Source organism: Ctenocephalides felis, unplaced genomic scaffold, assembly GCF_003426905.1.
Source record: "Ctenocephalides felis isolate EL2017-DRISC unplaced genomic scaffold, ASM342690v1 CF-g0.4_SCAFFOLD_03335, whole genome shotgun sequence".
Taxonomy (NCBI): Eukaryota; Metazoa; Arthropoda; class Insecta; order Siphonaptera; family Pulicidae; genus Ctenocephalides; species Ctenocephalides felis.
In genome coordinates, this window is record NW_020539489.1 from 142,996 (window position 1) to 168,840 (window position 25,845).

A 25,845-nucleotide genomic window follows, 5' to 3' on the forward strand; every position below is an offset into this window, starting at 1 on the left:
TAAATAATGTGTTTGATAACCTTTTGGTTATCTATAATCAGAGACTACATTTTTTAAGTATCTCAACAGTAAGCCTGACTTGACTCCTGACTTCTGAGTTGAGTCCTCACTTCTGACTGACTAACTAAATCTTAACTACTTCTTTATATACTAAATAATTGAATACAAAACGTGATTCCAAAATCTAACAGCAAGGCCGGAAGAACTTCGGAAAACCTTCAAATAGCACGTAGTGCTCTGACAAAAACAATAAATAACAAATTATATTTGTGATTACAGAATAACATATTAATTTAAAACGCGCAATAAATTTATTTATTTATATATTTCATACTTTAATTATAATTATATAATAATTCACTGGTATAAAATTCAATATAATTGAATATAATTTATATTATATTATTACGTATTTAAACTAGTATATATGCGTAGTAACTACACATTTATATGAAAGACTCATCTTCATATTCTACGGAGATATCATTTACAGCATCCAGTTCATTGACCACATCTTCCGCCTCCACTGCCTAAGAACAAAGCCAAAATGTGCGTAAAAAAGATGTATGTAAACACAATTTTTTTAAAATATATATAATTTTCCTTATATTACATTAAAACTCCACGCTCGTTGCAAAGACAAGATTATTTATTGTCCGCAAACAAATCGTGAATAATATTGTTGACGCAAAATATGTAAAACCATAAGGTGTGCAAAGAGCTTTAGAATTTTCAACAGATTGTTCGTGCGCATGGTAACATTGCGGCGGTTACCACTATTTTCATCGGTTACGAACGCTGTGTTAGCGCATAAAAACGATTTTTTATATATAAAAAAACTGCATTGTAATTACCACGCTTCTGTCCTCTCTCGTTTTTGTCAAAGGTTATTTCAAATGATTATAAATGGATGACATACAATATGCTTATATCTATTGTCTAAACAAAGATTTTCATATATATCAAAATGCAATCTTCGTCAAAGTTTCGAATCTTGCATTGGTACTAATTGTAAGCTCAACAAAATCTTTAAACTTTATTAAGCGTCACTCATAATCAGATTCCACAAATAAATTAAATAATCATAGATAAGGAAAATAATGTAAATAATATTCATTATTTGTGTTTTAAATTCATGCTAATAAATTCGTTCAATAATAAATTCCAAACATCAATAAATTTATGCAACGTAATACTATTTTTTGAATTTGATTTATGGCATATGCAATATATAAAATAATATAAATTTAGTTAATATTGTAAAATATAGTTAATATTTTTCAAATAATCTTAAATCACGATATGTATGCAAAACTATTCGTTATGAAAAATGAAAGACAATGTGAACAATCGTCTTGATAACTGTAAATATTAAAATATATTCAGAACGCTGTATTGCTACAAAACAATGCGAACAATCATTTAAACCAAACAGCTTTAATTATTCATTGTTTTCTTTTTGTCAACAGGAATTAATAACCGCAAATTCTGTTTGTTCTCCTAATTATACATTAAGTTAACTCATAATCAAATGCCTATGAACATACATTGCAATAATATATTTCATTGATTGTTTACGTATAGCATTTTTATGTATAGTATTTTTGAATGTTTATTAATTATAATATTCGTATATTTTAAAAGGTAATGTAATGCAATGCGTAATGGGCGTAGCAGTAAAACAATCAATAATTTTGTACGCTATTTGTAACATTCACGTCATTATAGTCTCGTCTGGACCTGCTCAGGTGAGACATATTCGTAGCAATTACAATATAAACTAGTGGTGTATGGCATCGTGCCTTAAAGCAAATTGCTGGAACCTCCCGCGCCGTAATGAAATAACGATATGCAAAAATTTCAAACTTGATTTTTCGACCTTTAACATTAACTTACCCTACGGCAAGTTAATAAATTTATATTTTATAGTAAAACCTCTACTAGTGCCAGTGCTGGATTTACACTAGGGGCAGTCGGGGCTACTGCCCAGGGCGGAAAATTTTCGGGGGCGGCAAAATTTGGATAGCAAAGAAAAAAATTCTATACAATGCAGTTACTAATTGTTTAAATAACATTTTTTTATTTCTAACAAAATATAATACGATTGCAATGCAAAACTTGGGTTCAAATAACCGATTATTAAAATTTATTATTGCTCTCCGAACGTAAATTATCAAATTGGTTAATAAGTCATTATCAAATTTGGCAATTTGATTAATATGAAAATTCGTAAACGAGCTGAAAGTTTAGGTAAAATATGTTCCTCAGATCTCGAACCCTCTTAAGCTGAAGAATTCGTGCACTTCCAAACTTATAGCGCCCAAAAAATTAGTGACGCATGGCATTGTGCCTTAAGGCAATGGAACTTTCCGTACTGAAAATTACATTCTATAAAAAGCTTTAACATTTTTTGAAAAATGTAAAAAAATGACGGTAAAAAACTTTTTTTTTTATATTTTGATTTTTTTGAAAATTATGAACCTTTTTCAAAGCAATCAAATCAAAGCGCTGCATAGGTGTTTCAGAGACAAAATATCAAAACTCAATTACCATTTTTCGAAACGGCTGGTCCTGCCTGTGCCAAAACTAATCAGCACGTCTCCCCATCAATACAAATATAATATTTTTTTAATTATTCAAGTCGATTTCGAGAACACGGATCAACCGATTTGATCCTATGATTGATTCGATTCCAATTGATAAGAAGACGTGTTGATTAGTTATTGGCCAAGGCAGGTCCAACTGTTTCGAAGATACGGGCCAGAATTCCAAAAATGATAATTCAGTTTTTGAGAAACGGAGCGTTCAATATCATTAACCAAATGTACACGTATTGACAAAATGAAGAACTGCTCAAATTTGTGAGAGGAAGGTCTAGCGGTTTCGGTGATTCAATAAAAAAAATTGGAATTTGGCGGTTAAAAGTGATTATTAGACATATGCACTTTAAATCATCAGATATTTTATAGATATTTTTATGATAAGTATAAATTTTGTATACATTTCTATGGGTTCTGTAACATTGTTTATCCGTTAGACTGCGGCGCTTACACGCTTCTATATTTTGTGTCTACGCAGCTGTAGCAGCGCGATTGCTTAAAAAAGTTCAAAATTTTTAACATATTTTAAAATATAAAGAAACACAAAATTTTCAAAAAAGTCATTTTTTTTCAAAGTTTTCAAAAAAATTTTTTTTTAATTTTCGGTACGGGAAGTTGCAGCACGTTTTCTGCAATCAAATAGTTATTTTAATTTTAAAGAAATATAAAAACTATTTAAGTAAAATTTCAGGGATGGGGCGGCATTTTTGTCAGTGCCCCAGGGCGCCAAATTTCTAAATCCGGCCCTGACTAGTGCCGTATGAATCATTATTTATATCTATTTATTTCATCAAAGCTTAAAATTATATTTTAATTACATATTTTAATACAAGTTAATAATGTAATAATGTACAAATGATATTTGCAATTAATAACTGAAAATCTTGCCAAAAAATTATTTATTTCAAGAAGTGCATAAGTTAAAAAACTGATGTTAAATTTATTTAAGTTATCATGACAATCTACAACATTTCTCAATACGTTTATTAGCTGACAGCATAATATAAATAATGATGCACTATTCCCTAAATATGAAATATCAATAATGTTCTGAAAAAGTAAAAGTTCAAATCATTGATTCTCCACTTTTCAGTAATTCACCTTAAAATCTTGTCTACCCTGTCCAATCTTTACTATTTTATTTGATTTGCAACCGCTATGTTCCTGCCCGTTGCAATCGTCTTGTTCCGGCACATGTTTCTTGGCGGACAACGCCACTCGCTGAGCCCACACGGGCGCAAAGCGGGCATCCTCTGCGCGATCCAGGTTGAAAAGCGAACCACCGGACTCGAAAGTCGCAGGGGTACACTGATCGCGTGGTATGGAAATCTGAAATAATAATAAAATTCATAATATTGCTTCGGAGTAAGGGATGACCACGGTAATATTGTGACAATTTAAAAAAGCTTGAGATAATACTAGCGTAAAAAATGAGCACTTAAAATAGTTACCTTGCTTAATAATTTAGGATCTGGGAGTGCACCCTCTTGATGCCTTGCAGTATAACCGCCATTCATATCGACGCCAAACACTTTTGTAGGTTTCGGGTCGATTGTTTTTGGTTTTATAGAATCCGGCTCAAGTATATGTAGAGTGAAGTCTTTACTGTTCAAGATACCTAGGGTACAGCATATACATTAAATTGAGAGGAAATTTCTAACAATCAATATTCCGTATTTTATAGTAATCGCAAACATATCGAAAATTAAAATTTTTGCATATCCGATATAAATAAGTTCCGAAGGTTTGTGAACATTTTGGCATAAAAATGGATGTATATGACGAGAACACAGAATGGTTTAATAATGGGTGCAGATCATTGTGTCTTAAGGCAAATTGCTATAACATATCGTAACTAAACATTTGATGGATAGAAATAATCCTTAAAAATAAAAATTGATTCATGATTAATAAAAATTATTTGTTATTAAAGTTTTTCTCCACAAAGTCGAAAAAAGAAAAAAAAGAAAGTAAATACAAAATCTTCTTTAATTGTTTATAAACAATTTCAAGATGAAAATTATTTATTATATTTTTAAATAGATTATTATAAATATTGTATATTTATAAGTTCTTATCAAATTGGGCTACAAAAGTACAAATTAAGTATAACTACAAACTACAAACAAATTAAGTATATGTTTACAAGATTACAAGTAATGTAAACCGAGCCGAGAAAGAACGAAGACATCAGAGGAACTTATCTCATCAAAAACCACGATAAGCAACCAGCTGACTTAATTTGAATGATCATTTTAGAAACTCCCACTGGGGAGTTTTCTAAACAATTTTATTGTTACATATAATTATTTATATTTTTATTTTGAACTCAAATACTGTATTTGAGTTACATACATCACAATAGCTTATAGAATTGTAACCCGTTGTGATTGCTATTTTGAAAGTTAATAAAAAAAAACACGATAAAGTCAATATTAATCATTTATTTTATTAAAAAAGTATATTCTATAATAATCTATTTGTAAATATTAGAAACAATTGCTATTAATCTTTGATTATTTTTCGTTGATTATTGATTATTTTTATTCCTCGAATGTTTAATTGCGGTGCGTGAAGTTCCAGCAATTTGCGTTAAGGCACAATTCCATGCACCACTAATTTATAAACTAAAACTGAAATGTTAAATTATTTAAATTTAACATTCATAATATTAAAAACTACTGTACTTGAATTTTAATCTAAAGAAGAGTCAACACTATTGATAACCATTTTAATCAACTAATAAATGAAAATGATTAAATAGCATATTACAAATTTTATTATAAATTTTCATATGACTCTTTTACTTATAAATTTCTTATACAGGTTACATATATTAAAATAATTAATAATGATATATATTTTATATATATTCTGAAGCAAATTTATTTTAAATTTATATTTTTTTCGACATGTTTTCTGCGAATTGCATTTGACGATGGTTTTTTGGGCGATGGAATTATTGCTTTCTTTATCGGTTTGTAATGAAGAAGATATATACAAGGTTATTATGTTTAACGATAAGCGCGTAAGAAACATGATCTTGAAATATAAAACAATAGCTCTAATCTGTAATACATTTGAGTTGATTAGCAATTTCCAATTAAATTTTGGTTATTTTTTATTTAATAAGTAATAAAACTCACTATCTAATATTAATTATTTAGTTTCCTTGGATTTGTATTAATGATAGTTTATTTTTTATCAAACGTCTTATAATGCTTTATGCTAATACTAAACAAAATAATTAGCATTTATTATTCTGAACAATTCTGCGGGCATAAGATAACCAATGGAAATAATTTTGAATTTAAGTATGAAAATATATTATTTATTAACAGAATCATCATTATCGTTTACTGTTTCTTAAAAATGCTTAAATGATGTTTATTTACTTTCAAATTTATTCCTGATATAAATTAATTAGGTCGACGCATTTTTGTAACAATGCTAACATAAAAATCGTTTCAAACAAAGAAAAACAAAATATACACAGATAAACATTGGCACGGAACCTATAGAAAAGTTTTTGTACTAATAATTAAAATCTAATATGTCTAATGATCATTTTTGACCGCCAAACGGCGTTTTTTTTTTTAACTTTTTTTATTGGACCGTAATCGCTGGACCTTCCTTCCCAAACATATCTTCAATTAGTTCTTCATTTCGTCAGTCAATACAAATAAAACGTGTTTGAATTATTCAAATCGGACGCTCCGTCATCTCAAACACTGAATAACCATTTTTGGAACTTTTTGCCCCGTATTTTATTGCCCCGACCTGCTATTGGCAAAATCTAATCAGCACGTCTCCTTATTGAATCGATTTTTTAAATTATTTAAACCGGATGATCCGTGTTCCTGAATTCGTCGACAAAAATTTGTATCCGAACACACACACACATGCACACATGCATACATTTGTTTCTAAGTTATGCCAAAATGTTCAGAAACGTAAAGATTTTTTTTTATTGTTTGAACAGCAAAAGCAAGATTTTTTGTATTGTTTGAACAGCAATCAGAACTCTTATATGTTCTATAAGCTGTTTGTTAAGGACTTACGACTACTTATGTATTTTATGAAAGACAATCCATCGATTAACCATTCTCTTATTATGTGTGGGGTATTTTTGATATTAGCTCTTACGCCTAATAGTTAGCATATGATTGGATGTTACAGCTATGTCCACGAAGGACGATTTCCACTTGGAATTATATTGTGATTTATAACCCCAAGCGGAAATTTGACATCAAAGCTGCCTGATGACGGGCTACGGCGGTAGCGGGAATCAAACCAGCGAACCCGGGACTAGTTGCAGCCAGCCCACTCTAACCGATATCGCCACCGCTGGCCCAAAAATTAAAAAAAATTCTCATACCGGGAATCGAACCCGAGTCTCCTGGGTGAAAGCCAGGTATCCCGGCCACTAAATCATGTGGGATATATCAGTATGCTATATCATTAGAAACGTAAAGACGAGTAAAAATTTTCATTTTCTATTTTTTGTGATTACTATAGCTTAACCAACCTAAGGGAAGTTAAAAATGTGAAACCTAATATTACATGTACGTATAAATTACCTGCAATATCATCATATTTTTCTTGGCCTTGACACTCCTGACCTTGCAAAAGGACCAAGATTTTAGAAGCGCCTTTTCTAAACTGTAGTCCCGAAGCGTACTCTAAGACGCGTACAATATTTATTCTTGTTATGTCTTTGGTGTCCCCATAGGAGATTCTGAAAATAGATTCGCGAAATAAACAAACATATATTTTAAAACATAAACCTATGATTCATTATGCATTTTTTATATCATCAATTTATTACTTCGTGAGTAATTCGGCGGCTGTTTGTGCACTGTTCCAAACATAGGCCAAAGAGGTCCGTGTGTAAGGGTCTTTCAATCCCATATCGCCTCCCCAGCCGACAATTGCGTATCGATTGACAGTAGAATCAAGGTTTTTCAAAGTTAACAGGTCGTCTAAACCAATTCCTTTGTTAAGCAACGCCTTCTCCAGATCCAAAAGAAGTTGGGATAAGTCAACAAACTAAAAATAAGCAACGAAAAATGAATTATTATTACAGATTAGGCTTAAAGCAATATTTTTTTAACAAATCACACAAATTCCGTAGTAAACTTATATACAGTTTTAAGCAGTGGTGTTGTTCTAATAATTTTTTCACCGGAGCGCGTTTTGGTTCGGCTAAAAAAACGTTCCGGACTTCCATTCACGGTTCGGAAAAAGCCGGTTCGTTCCGATTTGTTTATAATAATACATATAAAAATTGGTCAAAAATTAAAAAAAAAAATCAATACGTCAGCTAATCACGTTATCACAAATCATTTCGGTAAGCGTTTCTGTCTAAAAAGAAAGTATCGGAACGACGTTGAACACCACTATGGTTGTAAATGAGATCGTGGTGAAATAAATGAAATCAGAAAAAATGTAATTCCTGATATATCCTATAAAAAATGTTTATATACATGAGTGTACTGAAATTTTCGGTATCTATTTTCTTAGTTCATACTATCTATAACATAAAGCTAATATTCGTATATCGAATCGTAATATTTGGTGGAAACGATTTTTAGCGTTATTATCGATCTCCAAATTAAAAGAAAGTAGACTCGACTTCATTAGGCGGGATATGTACGATTAAACCTTATAAAATTGTTGCCAAATCTTGATAATTATACATTTTCTTATAGCTTACTTTTTTTCAATTTAAAATTAATTGATAAATGTACTTAACGTGTATTTTCACTCTGAATATTTATTATTAACTTTTTTACAGTTAAAAATAGGCTTATATCACTATATATATATATATATATATATATATATATATATATATATATATATATATATATTTATATAAGCGTGTGCGTAAAAATAAACCTGACAGGTGTTGTAAAAATTAATTTCCAGATAACTAACTTGCTGCTTTATCTTTTAGAAATAATAAAGTGCCGTATATGATATGACCGAAAAAATTTACAATATTAGCGGCGTAAAATAGGAAAAATATAACAATGAATCTTAAGAAATATATTTACCGATAATGAATTGACTTCTTCAACTAAGAAAACTACATCAGCAGCGTTTACTGCTGTTAGGGAGTCTGACAGCATTTCCCCAGTTTTCCATCGACAAGATTCTACAAAATATCAAAAAAAATATATATTATAAAGAAGATTGTATATAATTATATAGTTATTTCGAAAGAGTTATTATATTCTATTATAAAGTGAAATATTTCATTTCATTTTATATTTCATTTATTCGGATATTTAAATCTGACTTCGGCTCAATAAAAATTCACTGAATATAAAATTAAATGGAATAGCAAAGAAATAGTTCAGAATCGAAAGAAATCTACAATAAACGTCATTCTACCAATAAACATGTATTTCCGATTTTCCGTTACGAAGACGAAATAAAATATAAAGTATATTTAAATTTGTAAATTAATATTGGTACATATGATGCATGCATGTATGTGTATGTACGTATATAGATCTATCATAATCCAAATAAATTAAAAACGTGATAGGAAATAAGATTAGAACTATTAAATTTTTAAGTTTTTTTGCTAGTTTATACATATAGAATCTATTTTTTAAGCTTTATTTTATTAATTGAGAACTTACTAATACTCAGATTAATTAATGATAATAAGTTAAACCACAAAAAGTATCAATTATACCATATTTTTCCAATGATAGTCCTTTGTCTCCAGATATTTCGCATATTGTTTTGTACGCTTGAGCCGACGCACAAACATCTTGATTATTCAAGCACATGCTATAATATGGTTTAGGGTCCACAATACCATAACATTTGGCCAAACTCGAATCTTGTGACTGTAGAATTTCATAACATGCCGTAGTGTTTGTTACGATTTCAATATTCTTGGTATCACTGGTCACTGAATTATTAGTCACGTCCGTGCTGCATTTATGCCATCTGTTGTTCCAAATGGACGTACTCTGCATTGTCTTATTGTAATTATTCTCAATGAAAACATCCCTAGATTCGTCTTCTTCTTTGCCCAATAGTCCAATGGTGTTTCCTCTTGACCATTGTTTTGATGTGAATACAGTAACGTCAGTCGTAAGATGCCAGTCCATAAAATAACGATTTCTATATTGTAATTTTAAGATTGAATGATCTCGATGTATAGTTAGCACGTCATCCATTAGGTATGGTAGGCTTCGTGGAATCTTATTTACGGAGATTTGGCCATTAATTTCAAGTTTTATTGTATTTCCATTTACTACAACTTGTACTGAATCCTTCACGATCTGCAATAAAATATATATCCTTTTTATTGATTATGTTTATTTTCTCATTTCTCTTTTAGTATTCTCTTATCAAATATATTAAAATATTAATTTGGTCAAAAAGTTATTTATTTTTTTTCTGACAAAATATACATATTTAATCCAACTGTATACTTAATTCGTAATAATTACATGTTGTAAGGCGTAGCAAAAATTAACCGATACATTAAACGCCCGAAACGGTTCATAATCATTCCAATAATTTTTACCCTAAACTGTTGAAAATAAAATTACTTTTCAAGCAGCCTTTTACATTTATTATATTTACCTTATTATTTTTCAGTGAATGCTCTACGAAAATAGCGAAGTTATCGTCAATGGAATCCGCTAAAACAAGATATTTGCAAGAATTAAGAATTTCAAGATATTCTCCCTGGAAAGTTATGTAACTGGAGGATCCCACCAGAAGGGCATACATTGGTGGAGGAACTCGTAACAAATCAGCATGAGATTCAAATCTTGAATATAACCATGGCCAATAAGCTTCGGTATTAAAATTGGGTCTTTCGCCTCTTCTTAAACGTTGTAAACTTTCTCTGAATGTTGTTGGTAGGTAAAATTGTGGTGTAACATTAAAACCTTCCCATTCAAATGGGAGATATTGAAATAATTCAATATGCCCCTTGTCTGGACGAAATATTGTGTTTCGAAAACCGTGGCAATTGAATGCGGCGATTTGACGAAACTGGATCATTTGTTCATATTCGAAAAGGTGTAAAAGTTCTACCGTGAGAAAATTGTATGATAAATTTAATATAGAAATCATGTCGTCTTTTAGGTATTTTAATGAGCCTTTTACACGTTCTGGTATATTATAGTAGTTCCAGGTCCATATTATCTGCAAAATTAATTATAAAAATAGCAATGTAAGACTTAATTAATTCATTAAATTTATACCTTTTGTATAACCATATTCGTTTCATTCTGTAACAAATGCATCTCGGTTCTATTATACTGGTATGGAGTTTCTCCTATTATAGCTTCTACAGCAACGTTGCAATAGCTTGAATATAAATCTAACAGTCTCTAAAATTTAAAATAAATAATAAACAGAGATAAAATAAATTTTAACGTATAAAAAAATTAACATAAATTTTAATATTCATTCGTCATGGTTATTTAATTAATAGACACTTTATCATTAGATTTATTTATTATTATGATTATTATATAACCTGGAAATCAGCCGTGACAATATCACATATTTCAGTCAAATAATCTAGGGTTGATTGCACATCATATTGAGAAAAGTGGTTTTTGATATAACTCGTGGCATCTACAATTGTATCGATTAGTATTCGCAACTCTTGTATTGAGTAAATATAATTTTGAACTTCTTGCAACCAATCTGTAATAATAAATAATTAATAGTAATAAATAAAAAGTATACAGATATACGGCAGTTATATTTTAAAATATGTTTAATTAATCAGATGAAAATAAACTCAATTTTCACGTAACAGAATGTAACAGCAACTCACGTCAAAAGCATATTTTTATCTTAATTTTTTAACTTCCCGTAGGGTAAGTTATTGTAATGGGCCGCAAATCGAAATTGAAAATTTTTACATTTCTCGGCGTTTTGAAGGTTTCTGAACATTTTGGCATACCTCAGAAAAAATGGATGTGTGCGTGTGTGTGTGTGTATGTATGTATGTATGGATACAAATTTCCAGTCACGTTTTAGGGCGCACGGATCAACCGATTTGAATGGTTCAAAAAACATTCGATTCCTATTGATAGGGAAAAGAGCTGATTAGTTTTTGGAAAAGGCAGGTCCAGCCGTTTCGGAGATACGGAGCAAAGAGTGCAGAAAATAGAAATCGAATTTTTGAGAGAACGGAGTATCCGATTTGAATGATCTAAAAAACATTCAATTAGTAATGATTGGGAGAAGTGTTTATTAGTTTTTGGCAAAGGCAGGCCCAGCCATTTTGAAGATACGGAGCTAAATATGTAAAAAATGGCAGTTTTTGAGAGAACTAAGCGTCCGATTTAAATGATTCAAAGAACTTTCTGCTTGTCTTAACAAAATAATTGATTTTGGAAAAAAAAAATTTGTTCCAATTTTTTTTTTTTTTTTTTAGTTTTTTGTATATCGAAAATATTTCAGATTTTATTTTAAATTCTGACTATAGTTCTAATATACTTTACAAATAATTTCAACTCTGCAATTCAGTTTATATAATTCTTATAAATATTAGACAATGTTACAATATTCAAAATAATCTATTTGAAAACATTCAGTATTCCTCGAACATTTCGTTACGGTACGGGAAGTTCCAGCAATTTGCCTTAAGGCACGATGCCATAATTGCCTCAAGACAGAATTCCACTTACAGCTAGTTTTAATTTAAATCCATGTGTTTGTGTAATTATATAATTTGTATATTGAATATTGTAATTATAAAATACGTTTCAACTTATCGGTTATTAACTTCCCGAAGTAGAAGTTTATGTTTTCATCAAAAAATCCGAATAGCTAATTTTATGTTTTCTCGACGTTTCAAGCCATTCTGAATCGAAAGAGACCAAATTTGGAAAAAGTATGTGTGTGTGTGAAAAGATTTTTTGCCGTAAATCGAAGTTTTCTCAAAAACGGCCAGACCGATTTCAAAAATTTAAAAGCCATTCAATGTATCTCGATGAGGACTAGCGTTTCCAAGATTTGTGCGACGATCGGCCGAGCCGTTTCTTTGTAAATCGCAGACAAGTAAAAAAATTTTCGTACACGTTTTAGCCCGCAATTCTGAATCGATTTTGAAAATTTAAAAATTGTTCGAAACATATTGGTTGGGAATCGACCTGATTAGTTTTTGGTAAAGATCGGTCGGGCCGTTTTCTTGTAATAAGGTGTTAAAGAAATTTTTTTCGACGATTTTCATGATTTTTTTTGACGGTAGATACCATAGTCTTATAGATCATACTAGAATATTACGGTCCTAAGACAAGTCGTTTAATTTTAAAAAATAGTCAAAGTTTTCAAAAATTAGTGTCGTTTTGTTGGCGTTTGTCAAAATAATAATATTCTTCGACGATTACTTAAAAACGCCTGAACCGATTTCAAAAATTTAAAAGCCAATCGATGTATTTTGATGTGGATTATTTTTCCTCAGTTTTGTGCAGCAATCGGCCAAGCTATTTCTTTGTAATTTGGAAAAAAGTGTTAAACTTTTCGTCCACATTTAAGTTCATACTATCGAATCGATTTTCAAAAATGAAAAACTGTTCGAAACATATAATTTGGGAATGATACTGATTAGTTTTAGTTGAAAATCTATCGAGCCATTTTCTCATGATTAACTGTTGAAAAAAAAATTATGCCGATTTTTATGGAACTTTTTTTGGCAAAATATATCCTGGCCTTATAGAACGTACTGAAATATTACGGCCTTACGACAAGTAGTTTAATTTTAAAAATTCATCAAAGTTTGGGAAAATATAAGTAGTTTTTTTGACATTTGTTAAAATTAAAATTAGGCGTTTTACTTGGTATAACAATGGAGTATTTGTTCGTTTTCGGAAGATTTGTTTTTGGAAGTTTGTGATATTTTAATATTCAAAACAAATGGGTTTAAAATAAATAAATAATAATAGTTAAAGTTCTCAACAGCTATAAAACAATTTGACTTATAAAATTGTAATGTTTCTTCTCACAATTAATTAATTATACAAGTTTTCATATAAAATTACAATAAATATATTTTTAAACTAGCTGTAAGTGGAATTCTGTCTTGAGGCAATTATGGCATCGTGCCTTAAGGCAAATTGCTGGAACTTCCCGTACCGTAACGAAATGTTCGTGGAATACTGAATGTTTTCAAATAGATTATTATAAATATTGTAACATTGTCAAATATTTATAAGAATTATATAATCTGAATTGCAGAGTTGAAATTATTTGTAAAGTATATTAGCACTATAGTCAGAATTAAAAATAAAATCTGAAATATTTTCGATATACAAAAAACTGAAAAAAAAAAAAAAATTGGAACAAAATTTTTTTTTCCAAAATCAATTATTTTGTTAAGACAAACAGAAAGTTCTTTGAATCATTTAAATCGGACGCTTAGTTCTCTCAGAAATTGCCATTTTTTACATATTTAGCTCCGTATCTTCAAAATGGCTGGGCCTGCTTTTGCCAAAAACTAGTAAACACTTCTCCCAATCATTACTAATTGAATGTTTTTTAGATCATTCAAATCGGATACTCCGTTCTCTCAAAAATTCGATTTTTATTTTCTGCACTCTTTGTTCCGTATCTCCGAAACGGCTGGACCCGCCTTTGCCAAAAACTAAACAGCTCTTTTCCCTATCAATAGGAATCGAATGTTTTTTGAACCATTCAAATCGGTTGATCCGTACGCCCGAAAACGTGGGCGAAAATTTGTATCCATACATACATACACACACACACACACACACACACACACACATCCATTTTTTCTGAGGTATGCCAAAACGTTCAGAAACCTTCAAAACGTCGAGAAATGTAAAAATTTTCAATTCCGATTTTCGGCCCATTACAATAACTTACCCTACGGGAAGTTAACAAGGGAATAAACATTGTTACTTTTTATTTATTATATACTAATAAATAACCGTCTTAAAATATATCAAGATACAAAGATTAAAAATTTAAAATCAAAAGAAAACTTGAAAATCTTTTCGGTATTTAAAAATAATCGACTTAATTAATAAGAATTGAGATTCAGCTATTCAAACTTTGTGACGACAAAAACTATTGCAAACTTTAATAAATTTTTATGATTAAACTACTTCGTTATTAGGACCATAAGGTCTTTTATCATACTAAGTTTCAATCCTCAATTATTTCAACAACTAACTACGATTCCCAGCTGACATCTTTCAAAAAGATTAAAAGTTTTCCAAATCGGTTCAGAATTTGTGACAAAAACCTGGACGAAAAATATTTCACTAATACTAAAATTATTTGATTAATACTAAAAAAATACAACGAGAAATCTTATGCAGTTTCACCAAATAGCTTTTAAAATTGTTGCACCGCTTTTGAGAAAACGTTGCCGAGAAGCATAATTTTCTCACATACAAATGCAATCGTTAACGCACATACATATGTATACTTTTGCCGAAAAATCGTAAAATTCAGTAAATTGAAGTTTCTAGCGAAAATATAAACTTCTCCTTCGGGATGTTAAAAAGATAAAAACGAGGGTTGTCTTACACTATGGGTTTGCTTTCGCAAAAACAATAATTTTATTAATCTAAACTAGAAAGTTAAAGTGGTTTATCTTGGGGCACAATGTCATACACAATTAACCCTTAGCGGTCGCTAGCTTCTCATACGTAATTCCCGTTAGGTCGTAGCTGGTCTCGGAAAATATGCGAAATCTCTTTTAATTAAAAAAATGTATTAGATACTTTTTTACATATATTATACTTATTTTTTATACAGTTTTCGAAATTTTCCTAGCTATCATCACCATCGAAAATTTTTTTATTTCCCTTTTTCTTAATAAAGCTTGGTTTGGTCGTTGTCACTTACTATGTGACTTACGACCGCAGCGTCAAAGTATTGTTTTCCGACCGATAAGGGTTAATTACACAGGACCACAAAAAATGGTACGTGTTGGATATGAGGCATATGTTTTCCAATGTAGTTTTTACCGCTGAACACAAATCTAAAGCCAAAATTGTAGGTCAAATAGCAAAAAATTAGAAAAGAAGAGAAAAACGACAAAGCCTGCGATCTAGCAGCTCTTTTACATGATAATTAAAGTCTTATAAGAACTTAGTAGATCAGTGATTCCCAACCTTTTTTGGGCCCCGCCCCATGTTGAGGTTTATAAAACGTTATGCCCCCCCATACAATTTTTTTTCTCCCAGAAAAAATGTGAATGATAACGTTTAAGATGAAATCGTTATTAAATTGTTATTAAACATCATAAGTAAAATTTCGGAATAAGCCAACTTACGGAAATTCCAAACTAATTTTATTACTGTTTTTTCGATATTTATTTAATGGAATACTTAAGCTAAAACAGAGATTTTATATTAGGTTCTAATCTAAGCTTTTTTTCAATAAATTATAGCAAATTTTTGTACATATGATAACATTTGGGCATTTGGTTTCAGTTTCTTCATAAGGCCATTTCTTAACGAATCTACTTGACATTTTCTTAACTCAGAACGGAATTGTATCTTAATTTTATATATTTTTTGTTAAATCTTTTTTAGTTATCAGATTGGAAACTAAGTAAATGCGCATATTTTTCTAGAAATTGATAGTTATCGTTGGCAACTAAGTAAGTGCGCATTTTAGTTAGAAAATCAAATACAATTTTTGCGTGGAATTAAATAACTTTGTTATGTATATCAGTTTGATCGATGGCCTTTTGTTATTTTCCAAGAAGTATCATTATCCCAAGTTTATGAAACTTCTAGCTTTTATTAGAAAAAACTAAATTAGACACAATTTGACACCATCATGATTTTTTTTTTAAATTCAAGGGTTTTAAAACAGATGGTTTGTGGTCAGGAATATTTGGTGGATGTGGAGAAAATTTTTCACCAACCCCCAATAATTTTTAAAAATAGCCAAATTGTTTCTATTAGCCCAATCGATTATTGCTTTAATTAGTTTGTCCAAAACTTTAACCTGACAATCAGAGCAGCATTGAGTGGAAAATTACCAGAATGACATTTTCAAAACCAATTTTAACATAGCTGTTTTTTAAGGCTTCGACACCATAAACAGCACCTATTCTTTGGGATGATCGTTTAACCATTTGCAGAAATAAAAATTCAAAATTTGACTAAAATGTTTGTTTTGATATTCCATCTTTCAACAAACACTCTATATAACCGATCAAAAAGTTAAAGCTAAATTTCTTACTATACATTACTACCTAAACCTCAACAATCCTAAAGAATCATTTGAAGCAATCTAACAATAAAAGTAGCTTAGTGTCAACCTTGTACTATTTAAGGATACAATAAAAATTAGTTTATTTTAAATTAATTCCATCTTTAGCCAAAGTTACTGACAGTGAGTAAAAAACTCACATCATATTTACTTTTCTTGTGCATATTTCAAGTCGAGTCTTGTCACTGACCTTAAAGCATTTATGCCAAGCAGTCAGAAACTCGATTTACATATTTTTTGGTAATTTTCGTAAATTGGAATATAGAAGTTTAAAATAATTAGTGAAGGGCTACTGGAACCCAAAGAATTGTTGCATCCCGCAATATTCTCTTTCATATTGTTGTTTTCAGATTTATATAAAGTTTATGGCATATATCATTTTCAGATTATAATGGGTAGTTGTAATTTTATTATAAAGTAATGAGAAAAAGTCAAGTCAACAGGAAGAACATAACTCCGGCACAAGGAAAGCAAGGTTGAAAACTAAAACCGTCGCGGCCAAACCGGGACACCTTATTATTCTAAATCTAAGAATCATTTTTTTTTGTTAAATGTTTTACCGATGCTATACTACATTACATTAAAATCACTAAAATTTTCAAATTGCCCCCCGGTGGGGCGTGCGCCCCACGTTGGGAAAAACTGTAGTAGATCATTTAATTGAAACTCAATAAGGTCATTTAAGGTAAAGAGGACCAGAAAATGACAACAATTATAAAATTTTATTTATCATGGAGAAGAATTGCTATAATGGAGATTTTGTCATATTTTATGTTTTTTTCAATTTTTTGCCATTTGACTACTAATTTTGAATTTAGATTCGTGTTCAGCGTTAAAAACTACAGTAGAAAACATATGCCGCACACACCAATACAAACAACTTTTTTATGGACCTGTGTTTTTGATATATTATGACAAAATTATCCCTAACTAAAGTAATAGCTTATGTCTTAATATATTATTTATATATAATATACATAATATATATATATATATATAATATATATATATATATATATATATATATATATATATATCTTCTATATATATAAAAATAAGTCAGGTTTTTCTTCCTGACGAAATAACTCCAGAACGCACGAACCGATTTCGACAATTTTGCATTCGTTGGAAAGGTCTCGGGTTCCGCAAGGTTTATAGCTAAGAAAAGTGGTGCATGGCATCGTGCCCTACTGCAAATTGCTGGAACTTCATGCACCGTAGTTAAAAATTCGAGTAATGACATTAGTGAGAATTATCAGAATTATGCTTGGTTAAGTCAACGAGCAATTCTTGCCGCAAAGAATAATGATGTACACGCACTGAATTTCACCGTTCAGTCAAAAATTGCTGGCGATATGGTGACATACCAATGATTCCGACTGGTCTTCCGTTTGACTTCAAACGATTGCAATTTCCAGTTTGCCTTGCGTTCGCAATAACAAGTCGCAAGGCCAATCGCTTAGTGTTTGCGGGATAAATTTCAAATAGATTATTTAAAAAATCATTGTTTTGCACATGGGCAGTTATACGTTGCCTGTTCACGAGTTGGAAAATCATCCGCTTTGTTTGTGTTAACGTCAGACCAAACAACAAAAAATGTGGTTTACCAAAGAGCACTTCAATGAGACGGATAATTTGCGGATTCACTTTCATTTACTTAGAAAAGTTCAACTAAAAAACACTTCATTTTTGTAATCGAAATAAATTCATTAGTGTTGTATAAGATCAGATTTTTCCTTATCAATTATAAAACAAACAAAAAATTTCTTCATCTTTCTCACGAGACCATCTGGTGGCGAAACTAAGTTCGTCGGGTTTGCTAGTATATATATATATATATATATATAAAACATATATATATATATATATATATATTATATATATATATATAATACATATATATTATATATAATATATTAATTAATTTTCTTTACTTATAAATTCTGTTTTCGCATCAAGAATAGTCGTCTCCACCCCTTGCCCGATGTTCAGGAGCATTCGGATGGTCGGCTCGAAAATGCTTCTAACTTTCGCCTTTGTCCTGCGCCAGAGGTCTTCGAATGCGTCGAGCAAACCAGTAGTACGAGTGCCCAGAGATGACAGTAGCGATTTAATTTTATTTATGTTAAGCGTTACAGCATTTTTGAAATATGTTTTCAGGCTGGCAATATCCTTGTGCAAATCCATAATTTTTTCCAACGACGAATCACGTACTTGTAACAACTTGGTTTGAAGATAATTGTAATACTCAGGACACGATTTGATTTTTATCCATAAAATATTTATACATCTGTCTAGGTCAGTAATAAATCCAAACGATGGCAATTTAATTATATTTGTGCTAAAATTAAATAGAAATATATATTTAAAATGTAAAAGTAAGAGAAAAACAAAATGGAAAATAGGCCTCGGAAAAAATAAAATGCTTGAGTTGTTTTATTAATTAAAAATAATACGAATGTACAAAGATTAGTCAAAAATTTATGAAATGAATTAGTAATCACCAGTTGGCTAAACAATTACTTTTAATTTTTTTTCCAATTGCAAATAGACACAGCCATATTTTAAACAATTTCAATAGAAAAATTTTAATCTATTTTTAATCTTTTTTTATATTGTTCGTACCATAGAATATTGTTTTTTACATTTAAAAGCAAGTTATAGATTATCTTTAATAAATTTTTAGTTTTTAAAAATATTTATAAATTTATTTTTCTATTTATAAAAATAGAAAAATAAATTATTATATGTCATAATATAATAATCATAATATTATTACAATATAATAAATGATTGCTTTTCTATTCTTTAAAAAAAAGAACATATTTGAAACTTAAAACACCTAAAAGAGATAAAAGTTGGAACTTACGCAGTTTTATTTATGTAGTCCGCAATAGTTCGTGCATACAAATGGTTTTCTTGATACATATCATTTAATATGCCTATCGAAGATTCGTAGTACAGTTTCAAAAATGATATTTCAAAGTCTGCAGTAAGATTAGAAGTTACTGAATTTATATCCCTGTACAACTTTTCACCAGCATTATCTGGTATCATACAAACAAAACTTTGTCCAATATTTTCAACAATGTATTGTAAGTCATCATACTCATTCAATATATTATCTCTGATTTCCTTCCATATTCCTGTCTTCCAGTGAATTTTAGTCCAAATCAGAGTTGTCGTATTCAAGCGTAGATTAAAAGAAGCATCTTTCGACAATGATCCATATAAATCATGTTCTAAATAAGCTACGATCTCTTTATTGGAAGGTATAGCTCCAAAAATATTATAACTTTTGCTGGGCCCAGCAACGATGTTGAAATTTATGGAAGGATCATTCTGTCCCGAATTTAAACTTGCTTTAAATACAAGTGGTAAGTTTTCGTTTGAGACTGCTTGCATGATCAAACCTCTCGTGTTGTTTTCAGACCACGTTGAAAAAATTCCTGAAAGTTTATTTAAATCATTTTCTAAGAAACCTTCTATCATCGGTTTATTTCTGTGAATTCTCCCTAGTAATCTGATGAAATTTTGAGTATCATCTTGCGGATTATCGTATTTTAAATTGAGATAATATTCTGTGATTTCTTCCGTTAAAGTTGCATTAACAACAAAACCATGAAAGATATTACTGGAAAGATGACTTATTTCCAACCCAGATTCAAACGATTTTTCGTTCTCTATACTTTCTACATGATAATAATCAATTACTAATAAATCTCGTGGATCTGTAGAATATTCCAACTCAAACATTAAAGAAGATGGATGTTTTATGCTTTCTAATTTCTTACTTCGTTTTAGGCGAGCTTCAATTCTGTGGTTCAATTTAGGATGTAATATGCCCAGTTTGATTTGATCTTTATTTGAAAATGAGTAAAGTGTTATATTATTTTGCAAATCATTCAAGGCATCCCAAAATATTATATGCTTATCGTGAACTTCTATTTCTCTATTTTCTAGCAAAATTTCGTGTGTATTGATTATTTTAATGTCGTTCAAGTATTTTACAGCTTTGTTTGGAAATAATATACATACACTGAAATTTTGAATGTAGTATGATTTGTCTAAATTTGAGTGACTTTTGTACGAGGTGTCAAATCCAAAGAACGTTTGGTTGATCCAAAATATTGAACCAGAAGATGACAGGGAAGTTTTTTTATCTGTGTTATTATCAATCTCGTTATTTGATGTGACATCGTAGTCAAATGACAGTTTTAATTTCGGTATAGCAACATAACTTGAAAAACTGTTTCTCGAAATAACAAATTTGAAACCAGTCTGAGCATTTATTCTATTTCTTAAATCCCAGCAAATAAGGGCGTGGATATTTTTGTGATTAGATTTTAATATATAAGAGTATGATAACAACATCGATCTCCATATATTATTAGTTTCAAAAATTGCTGAACTGTTGTCAATAATTAATTTTGCGGAAATATATCTTCGAGAATTTATGTGTAGGTCTGTTGCCATTTCATAATTTTTGTTTGCTTGAACTGTAAAATTAATTAACTGTGATATCTTATTTTGGTGAACAGAATCGATCTTCAGAACAATATGCTTAGACAATTCATTGCTGATAGACACTAAAACATTTAATTCTTTATTCCACAAGTATATAGCAGAAATCGATTCTACATCTGAACTAGAAATCATATTTTTCGTTGATACACCTATTTTAGATGCAATATTTTCAAAAAAGACTTGTCCAACATAACTTCCATTAAACAACTCGCTCTGAATAATTGCTCTAAAATGTTTTAATTGATGGTTTAGAGGTAAGTCGTAATTCAGCACTACGTATGTTTCTAAGAGTCCGTTGAGAAGATAGGTAAACTCGAATCCGAGTGGTTCTTCTAGGGCAGGATAAAAAAATTTGGCTTTTAATGCCTTTTTCTCGATATTTATATATTGTAAATCAATAAAGTATTTATCGTAGTATTCAAAAGGAGTCAAAAGTTGTATTTCTGTAGAAACTACATTTTTCATATAAATAAAAGAATATTTCAATTCCATTTTCAGATCATTTACTATCAAATAGTTTGAAACTGACCGGCAGCCTAATTCTCGTGAGCAAGAATTAAAGTGTAGACGAATTTTCTTAAAATTCTCCATAGGCGTGTCCAAGGATAATTCCAATAACGGTACAGGATCAGTTTTGACTGTTACAAATCCTAACAATCTAGAATAACCAGCTCTAGCCCCTCCGCCTACATTTAGCAATTCTGGTGTATTAATGTAAGTCACATATAAAAGTAATTCTTTGTCGAATGTGACATGTTTAATGCTAATTATAGGCGTAAAATTATTTGTTAATTTAAAAGGTACTATTAGTTTGGATAAAATCTTTTGCTGGATGTCATTTGGAAAATGTAATATAAATTCTGAATTGGCCTTAAATTGATCACTTGTTAAATTGAAATTACCAAAAATCACGTGTTCTCCAAATGCAGAAGATGTTATTGAAGATTTAAGATCACCTGCTGAGTAATCCATTTCCGACATAATCTTTATATTTAAGTAATATTTTTTCAGGTAGTAACATGATGGTGCCAAAACCAACACATCTATTCTTCCTTCAAATAAATTAATATTGGATGTGAAATTCATAAACTTATTTAATCCAAAATGTCCATTTCGAATATAAGCCACATATTCTGAATCATGCTCTGACGCTCCCAGATGTAATTCTTTATTTGGCAAATAATCGCTTATGAGAACCAATTCAATCTCTCGATCTTTTTTGTATTTATTCAAAAACGAAAACTTAGTTATTTTATTCGTAATTTTCATTTCAGAATCAAATTTGTAACCATCATGATCGCGTTCATATCGAGATGATAGCGATATATTGACATCGCTTGATGAAATGCCCAGCAAAAATATTTTACTGTTATCAACTGTTTCGAGATTTAGATGACCAGCTAAATTTATTTTACCAGAATTTAAGGATATATTTAAAAGCGAAGCCTTTTCCTTACTTCTTGCTATAAAATTAATTAAAGCTATCTTTGATGGTAAGATTGGTGATTCCATACGAATCTGATGATTATCAAATGTTTTAGTATAAGTGCAATTATGAATGGATTTTTCATACTTCAATAACACTACGCCATCATCCTTTTTAAATGAGGCATTAAATAGTAGTTTATTTTTGTACTGGAAATATATGGCATTTAACCGTTCTTGTAGCTTAAAGTGGAATATATTATTGTGTGAAACTTCATAACGTGTTCTATATTCAGGGCCTTTCAATTTTATTTCCATCACATAACTTTTTGGTTTATTACTATTTAGATCAGTTGTAATTATTTCTATCTGCAGTTTTCCTGAACTTCTCCAGTAGTTAATAGAATGATTAAATTTATAGTTATTCCCTTCTGAACGTAATTCCATAAAAATTTGATCATTGGACATATTTAGATTTGCATTAAGTGCTGTGCTCGATATAAAATTCCAATTTGGTAATTTAATAAATAAGTTTGAATTCAGTGATTCATCTTTGAAAACATAACTTCCATTGAACACATCTTCAATCATAGCAACTTGGAATTCAAGCTTATTTTTCTTAAATGATCCGTGTAAATCCAATAACAAATCTGTTTTTAGAGCATTGTTTTTGATAGTAACTGATAATTTGTTATCTTGCATATTAAGAATGGCTTCTAATTCATACGTGTTAATGTACTTAAGAAAAATTTTACACGATACAGGTTTAAATCCTCTATCAATCAAATCAATATTAATCGCAATAGGATTTTGGAATAAAATTGGTATATCGATAAGAGTCTGGCTAACATATTTTCCAAACGCTGGTTCGGTCGATAATGAAGATGATATGGAAACGAATTGTTGCATACAAATTCCCATTATTTGAAATTTCTTTTTTGAAAGTTCATTATGCAATTGTACATATAATTCGGTTTTCCATTCCTTCTTCAATGGTGCATCCGCGATCAAAGAGACTGCAATGTGTTCAGTTTGTGTTTGATCTACTCTTAGGTTTAAAGCAATACCATGCAAAGCTTTCACTGACGACTGCGTACCAAAATTTATATCAAACAAATCATTGGTTTTAGTAATCAATGAGTTCATATTATAAAAAAAATCACCAAATTGCATGTTGAGCAATATCATACTCGGTATGTTATCCTTTATTTGTAAACTTCCCATAAAATTAATGATATTATCGTTCCAGTTTCCATTTACAGTCAAACTATACATTTCTTTATTCATTATATTTAATGATCCGTCTATGTTGATAACTTTGGCCTTTTCGTTTGGTGATTCTACTGCGAAATGCACTTGATCGGGTTTAAAATGGAACTCAAGGGATATACTATTACCATCGCTCCAATGAGTAATTGCGCTCCCTTTCAAATTCTTTTGGTCAACTTTACAAATAACATTAAAATTGGGAACTTCTCCATTATTATCGGAACTCTGGTGGTCAGCACTGATATCGCAAATGAGTTCAGTAGCGTGCTTGTTCGTTATATATTTCATATAAAAATTTCTATAGTTTTGTTGATTTACTACTAAAGTAAAATTAGAAAATCCATCCATGTGTGATTCTAAGTTTCCGTTCAAACTGGTGTCGTTCATGTGACCAGACATCATAACCAAAGTGTTACCCTTAGATGAAATGTCCATAATGAATAATTTGTTAGAGGCAGAGATATCATAATTAATTTTGAACATAAAAGGCTCAGTTACAGGAGTCTGCATAGAAATAATTGCATTCAAATTATTCAAGGATGGACGCACTTCTGCCTTTAATGTCACGTTGTCAAATCTGTTGTGTATCTGCCAAATCAGGACACCATCAAACAAGAAATTGTTGTCGATCGATAACACATTTTGATATGTGATATTTTTTATATTGTTCAAGGGCATTTCGAGATTCAAATTTACAAAATATATATTTTTACTATGCTTGATATCGCTATTTAAAACTACTTCATTGTTCATAAATGTCGAGTCAAGAGTTATATATTCGTTGCCAGGTTCCATGCTCCATTCAGATTCTACAACACTTTTTACTTTGCGCACGTCAAACAATACGCGGAATTTCATTCCGTAGAAGTTTGGCCGCAGTGATATCATGCAAGTGTTTTTCTCTTTATTAATCGAAAATTCAACGCCTATCTGTTGTTCTTCGGCATTCTTCTTTATGTACCATAAAATACTTTTTCTGTTCTGCAAATGCATTTTATAATAATTAGTAAGAGTTATGACGCCTTCTCTTTTCGACAGATTACTTTTCAATTTGTAAACTCTGTCCGGTATCTCGAGATTTAAATTTATTCTTTCATCATTTGCATCAGTCACGTCGTAGTCACCTCTAATATTCAGATGTACATTCTGCACGTTCAAAATAAAATTAGCATCTCCTAAATATTCTTTGAGATTGATTTGGTATTTTGCTGTACATGTGTACTGGTTGAATAAATCTATAGCCAATGACCCGATTGAATCTTGTACTTTTACATGTTTGAGTTTTCCAGAAATTTTAAACAATTCGATAAATGGGTTTCGTGAATTCAGAATGATATCGACTTGAAAATCGTTTTCCTCTTGTATAAGATCTATTTTGAAATTATAGATTTTTTTATTGACTTCTACATCGACAGCAAAATTGTGAAACATATGATAACGTAAATCGATATCAATCGATGACAGAACTTGAAGTGGTGTAATTAATTGAAAAGCAATTCGTCCACGGTCGTAGTTATTATGTTTGTTAGATAAGCTTAATTTTGATTCAAAAATGGCATAAGACCACCTTGTATGGAACAAGTAGAGACGTTTATCAGCATCTATCTTTCGATGCATCAACAACTTCATATTTTTAACATTTGAATGAGATGTATCCAAACTTGCCTCTATATTATCATTGTTTAAAATCCAATTAAAATGTACATAATCTTCTTGAGATTGCTTGCAGCTAATTCCGATATTACCTTGGTCACCATTAGAACTGATTTTT

At 30.1% G+C, this 25,845-nt stretch overlaps 1 protein-coding gene across 1 annotated transcript in view; it reads right to left on the reverse strand.

Annotated features, from left to right (window-relative positions):
- LOC113382164 overlaps positions 1 to 25,845 on the reverse strand; it is a 77,891-nt gene that overhangs the window by 23,109 nt on the left and 28,937 nt on the right. The window contains exons 18-27 of the mRNA XM_026620708.1: positions 22,670 to 25,836; positions 19,723 to 22,594; positions 18,788 to 19,194; positions 11,122 to 11,294; positions 10,844 to 10,972; positions 10,215 to 10,784; positions 9,310 to 9,907; positions 8,660 to 8,760; positions 7,429 to 7,649; positions 7,181 to 7,338 (exon numbers count right to left, since the gene is read on the reverse strand). Of these exons, the coding sequence (XP_026476493.1) occupies positions 7,181 to 7,338; positions 7,429 to 7,649; positions 8,660 to 8,760; positions 9,310 to 9,907; positions 10,215 to 10,784; positions 10,844 to 10,972; positions 11,122 to 11,294; positions 18,788 to 19,194; positions 19,723 to 22,594; positions 22,670 to 25,836 (8,396 nt within the window). The remainder of the gene's footprint in view (positions 1 to 7,180; positions 7,339 to 7,428; positions 7,650 to 8,659; positions 8,761 to 9,309; positions 9,908 to 10,214; positions 10,785 to 10,843; positions 10,973 to 11,121; positions 11,295 to 18,787; positions 19,195 to 19,722; positions 22,595 to 22,669; positions 25,837 to 25,845) is intronic.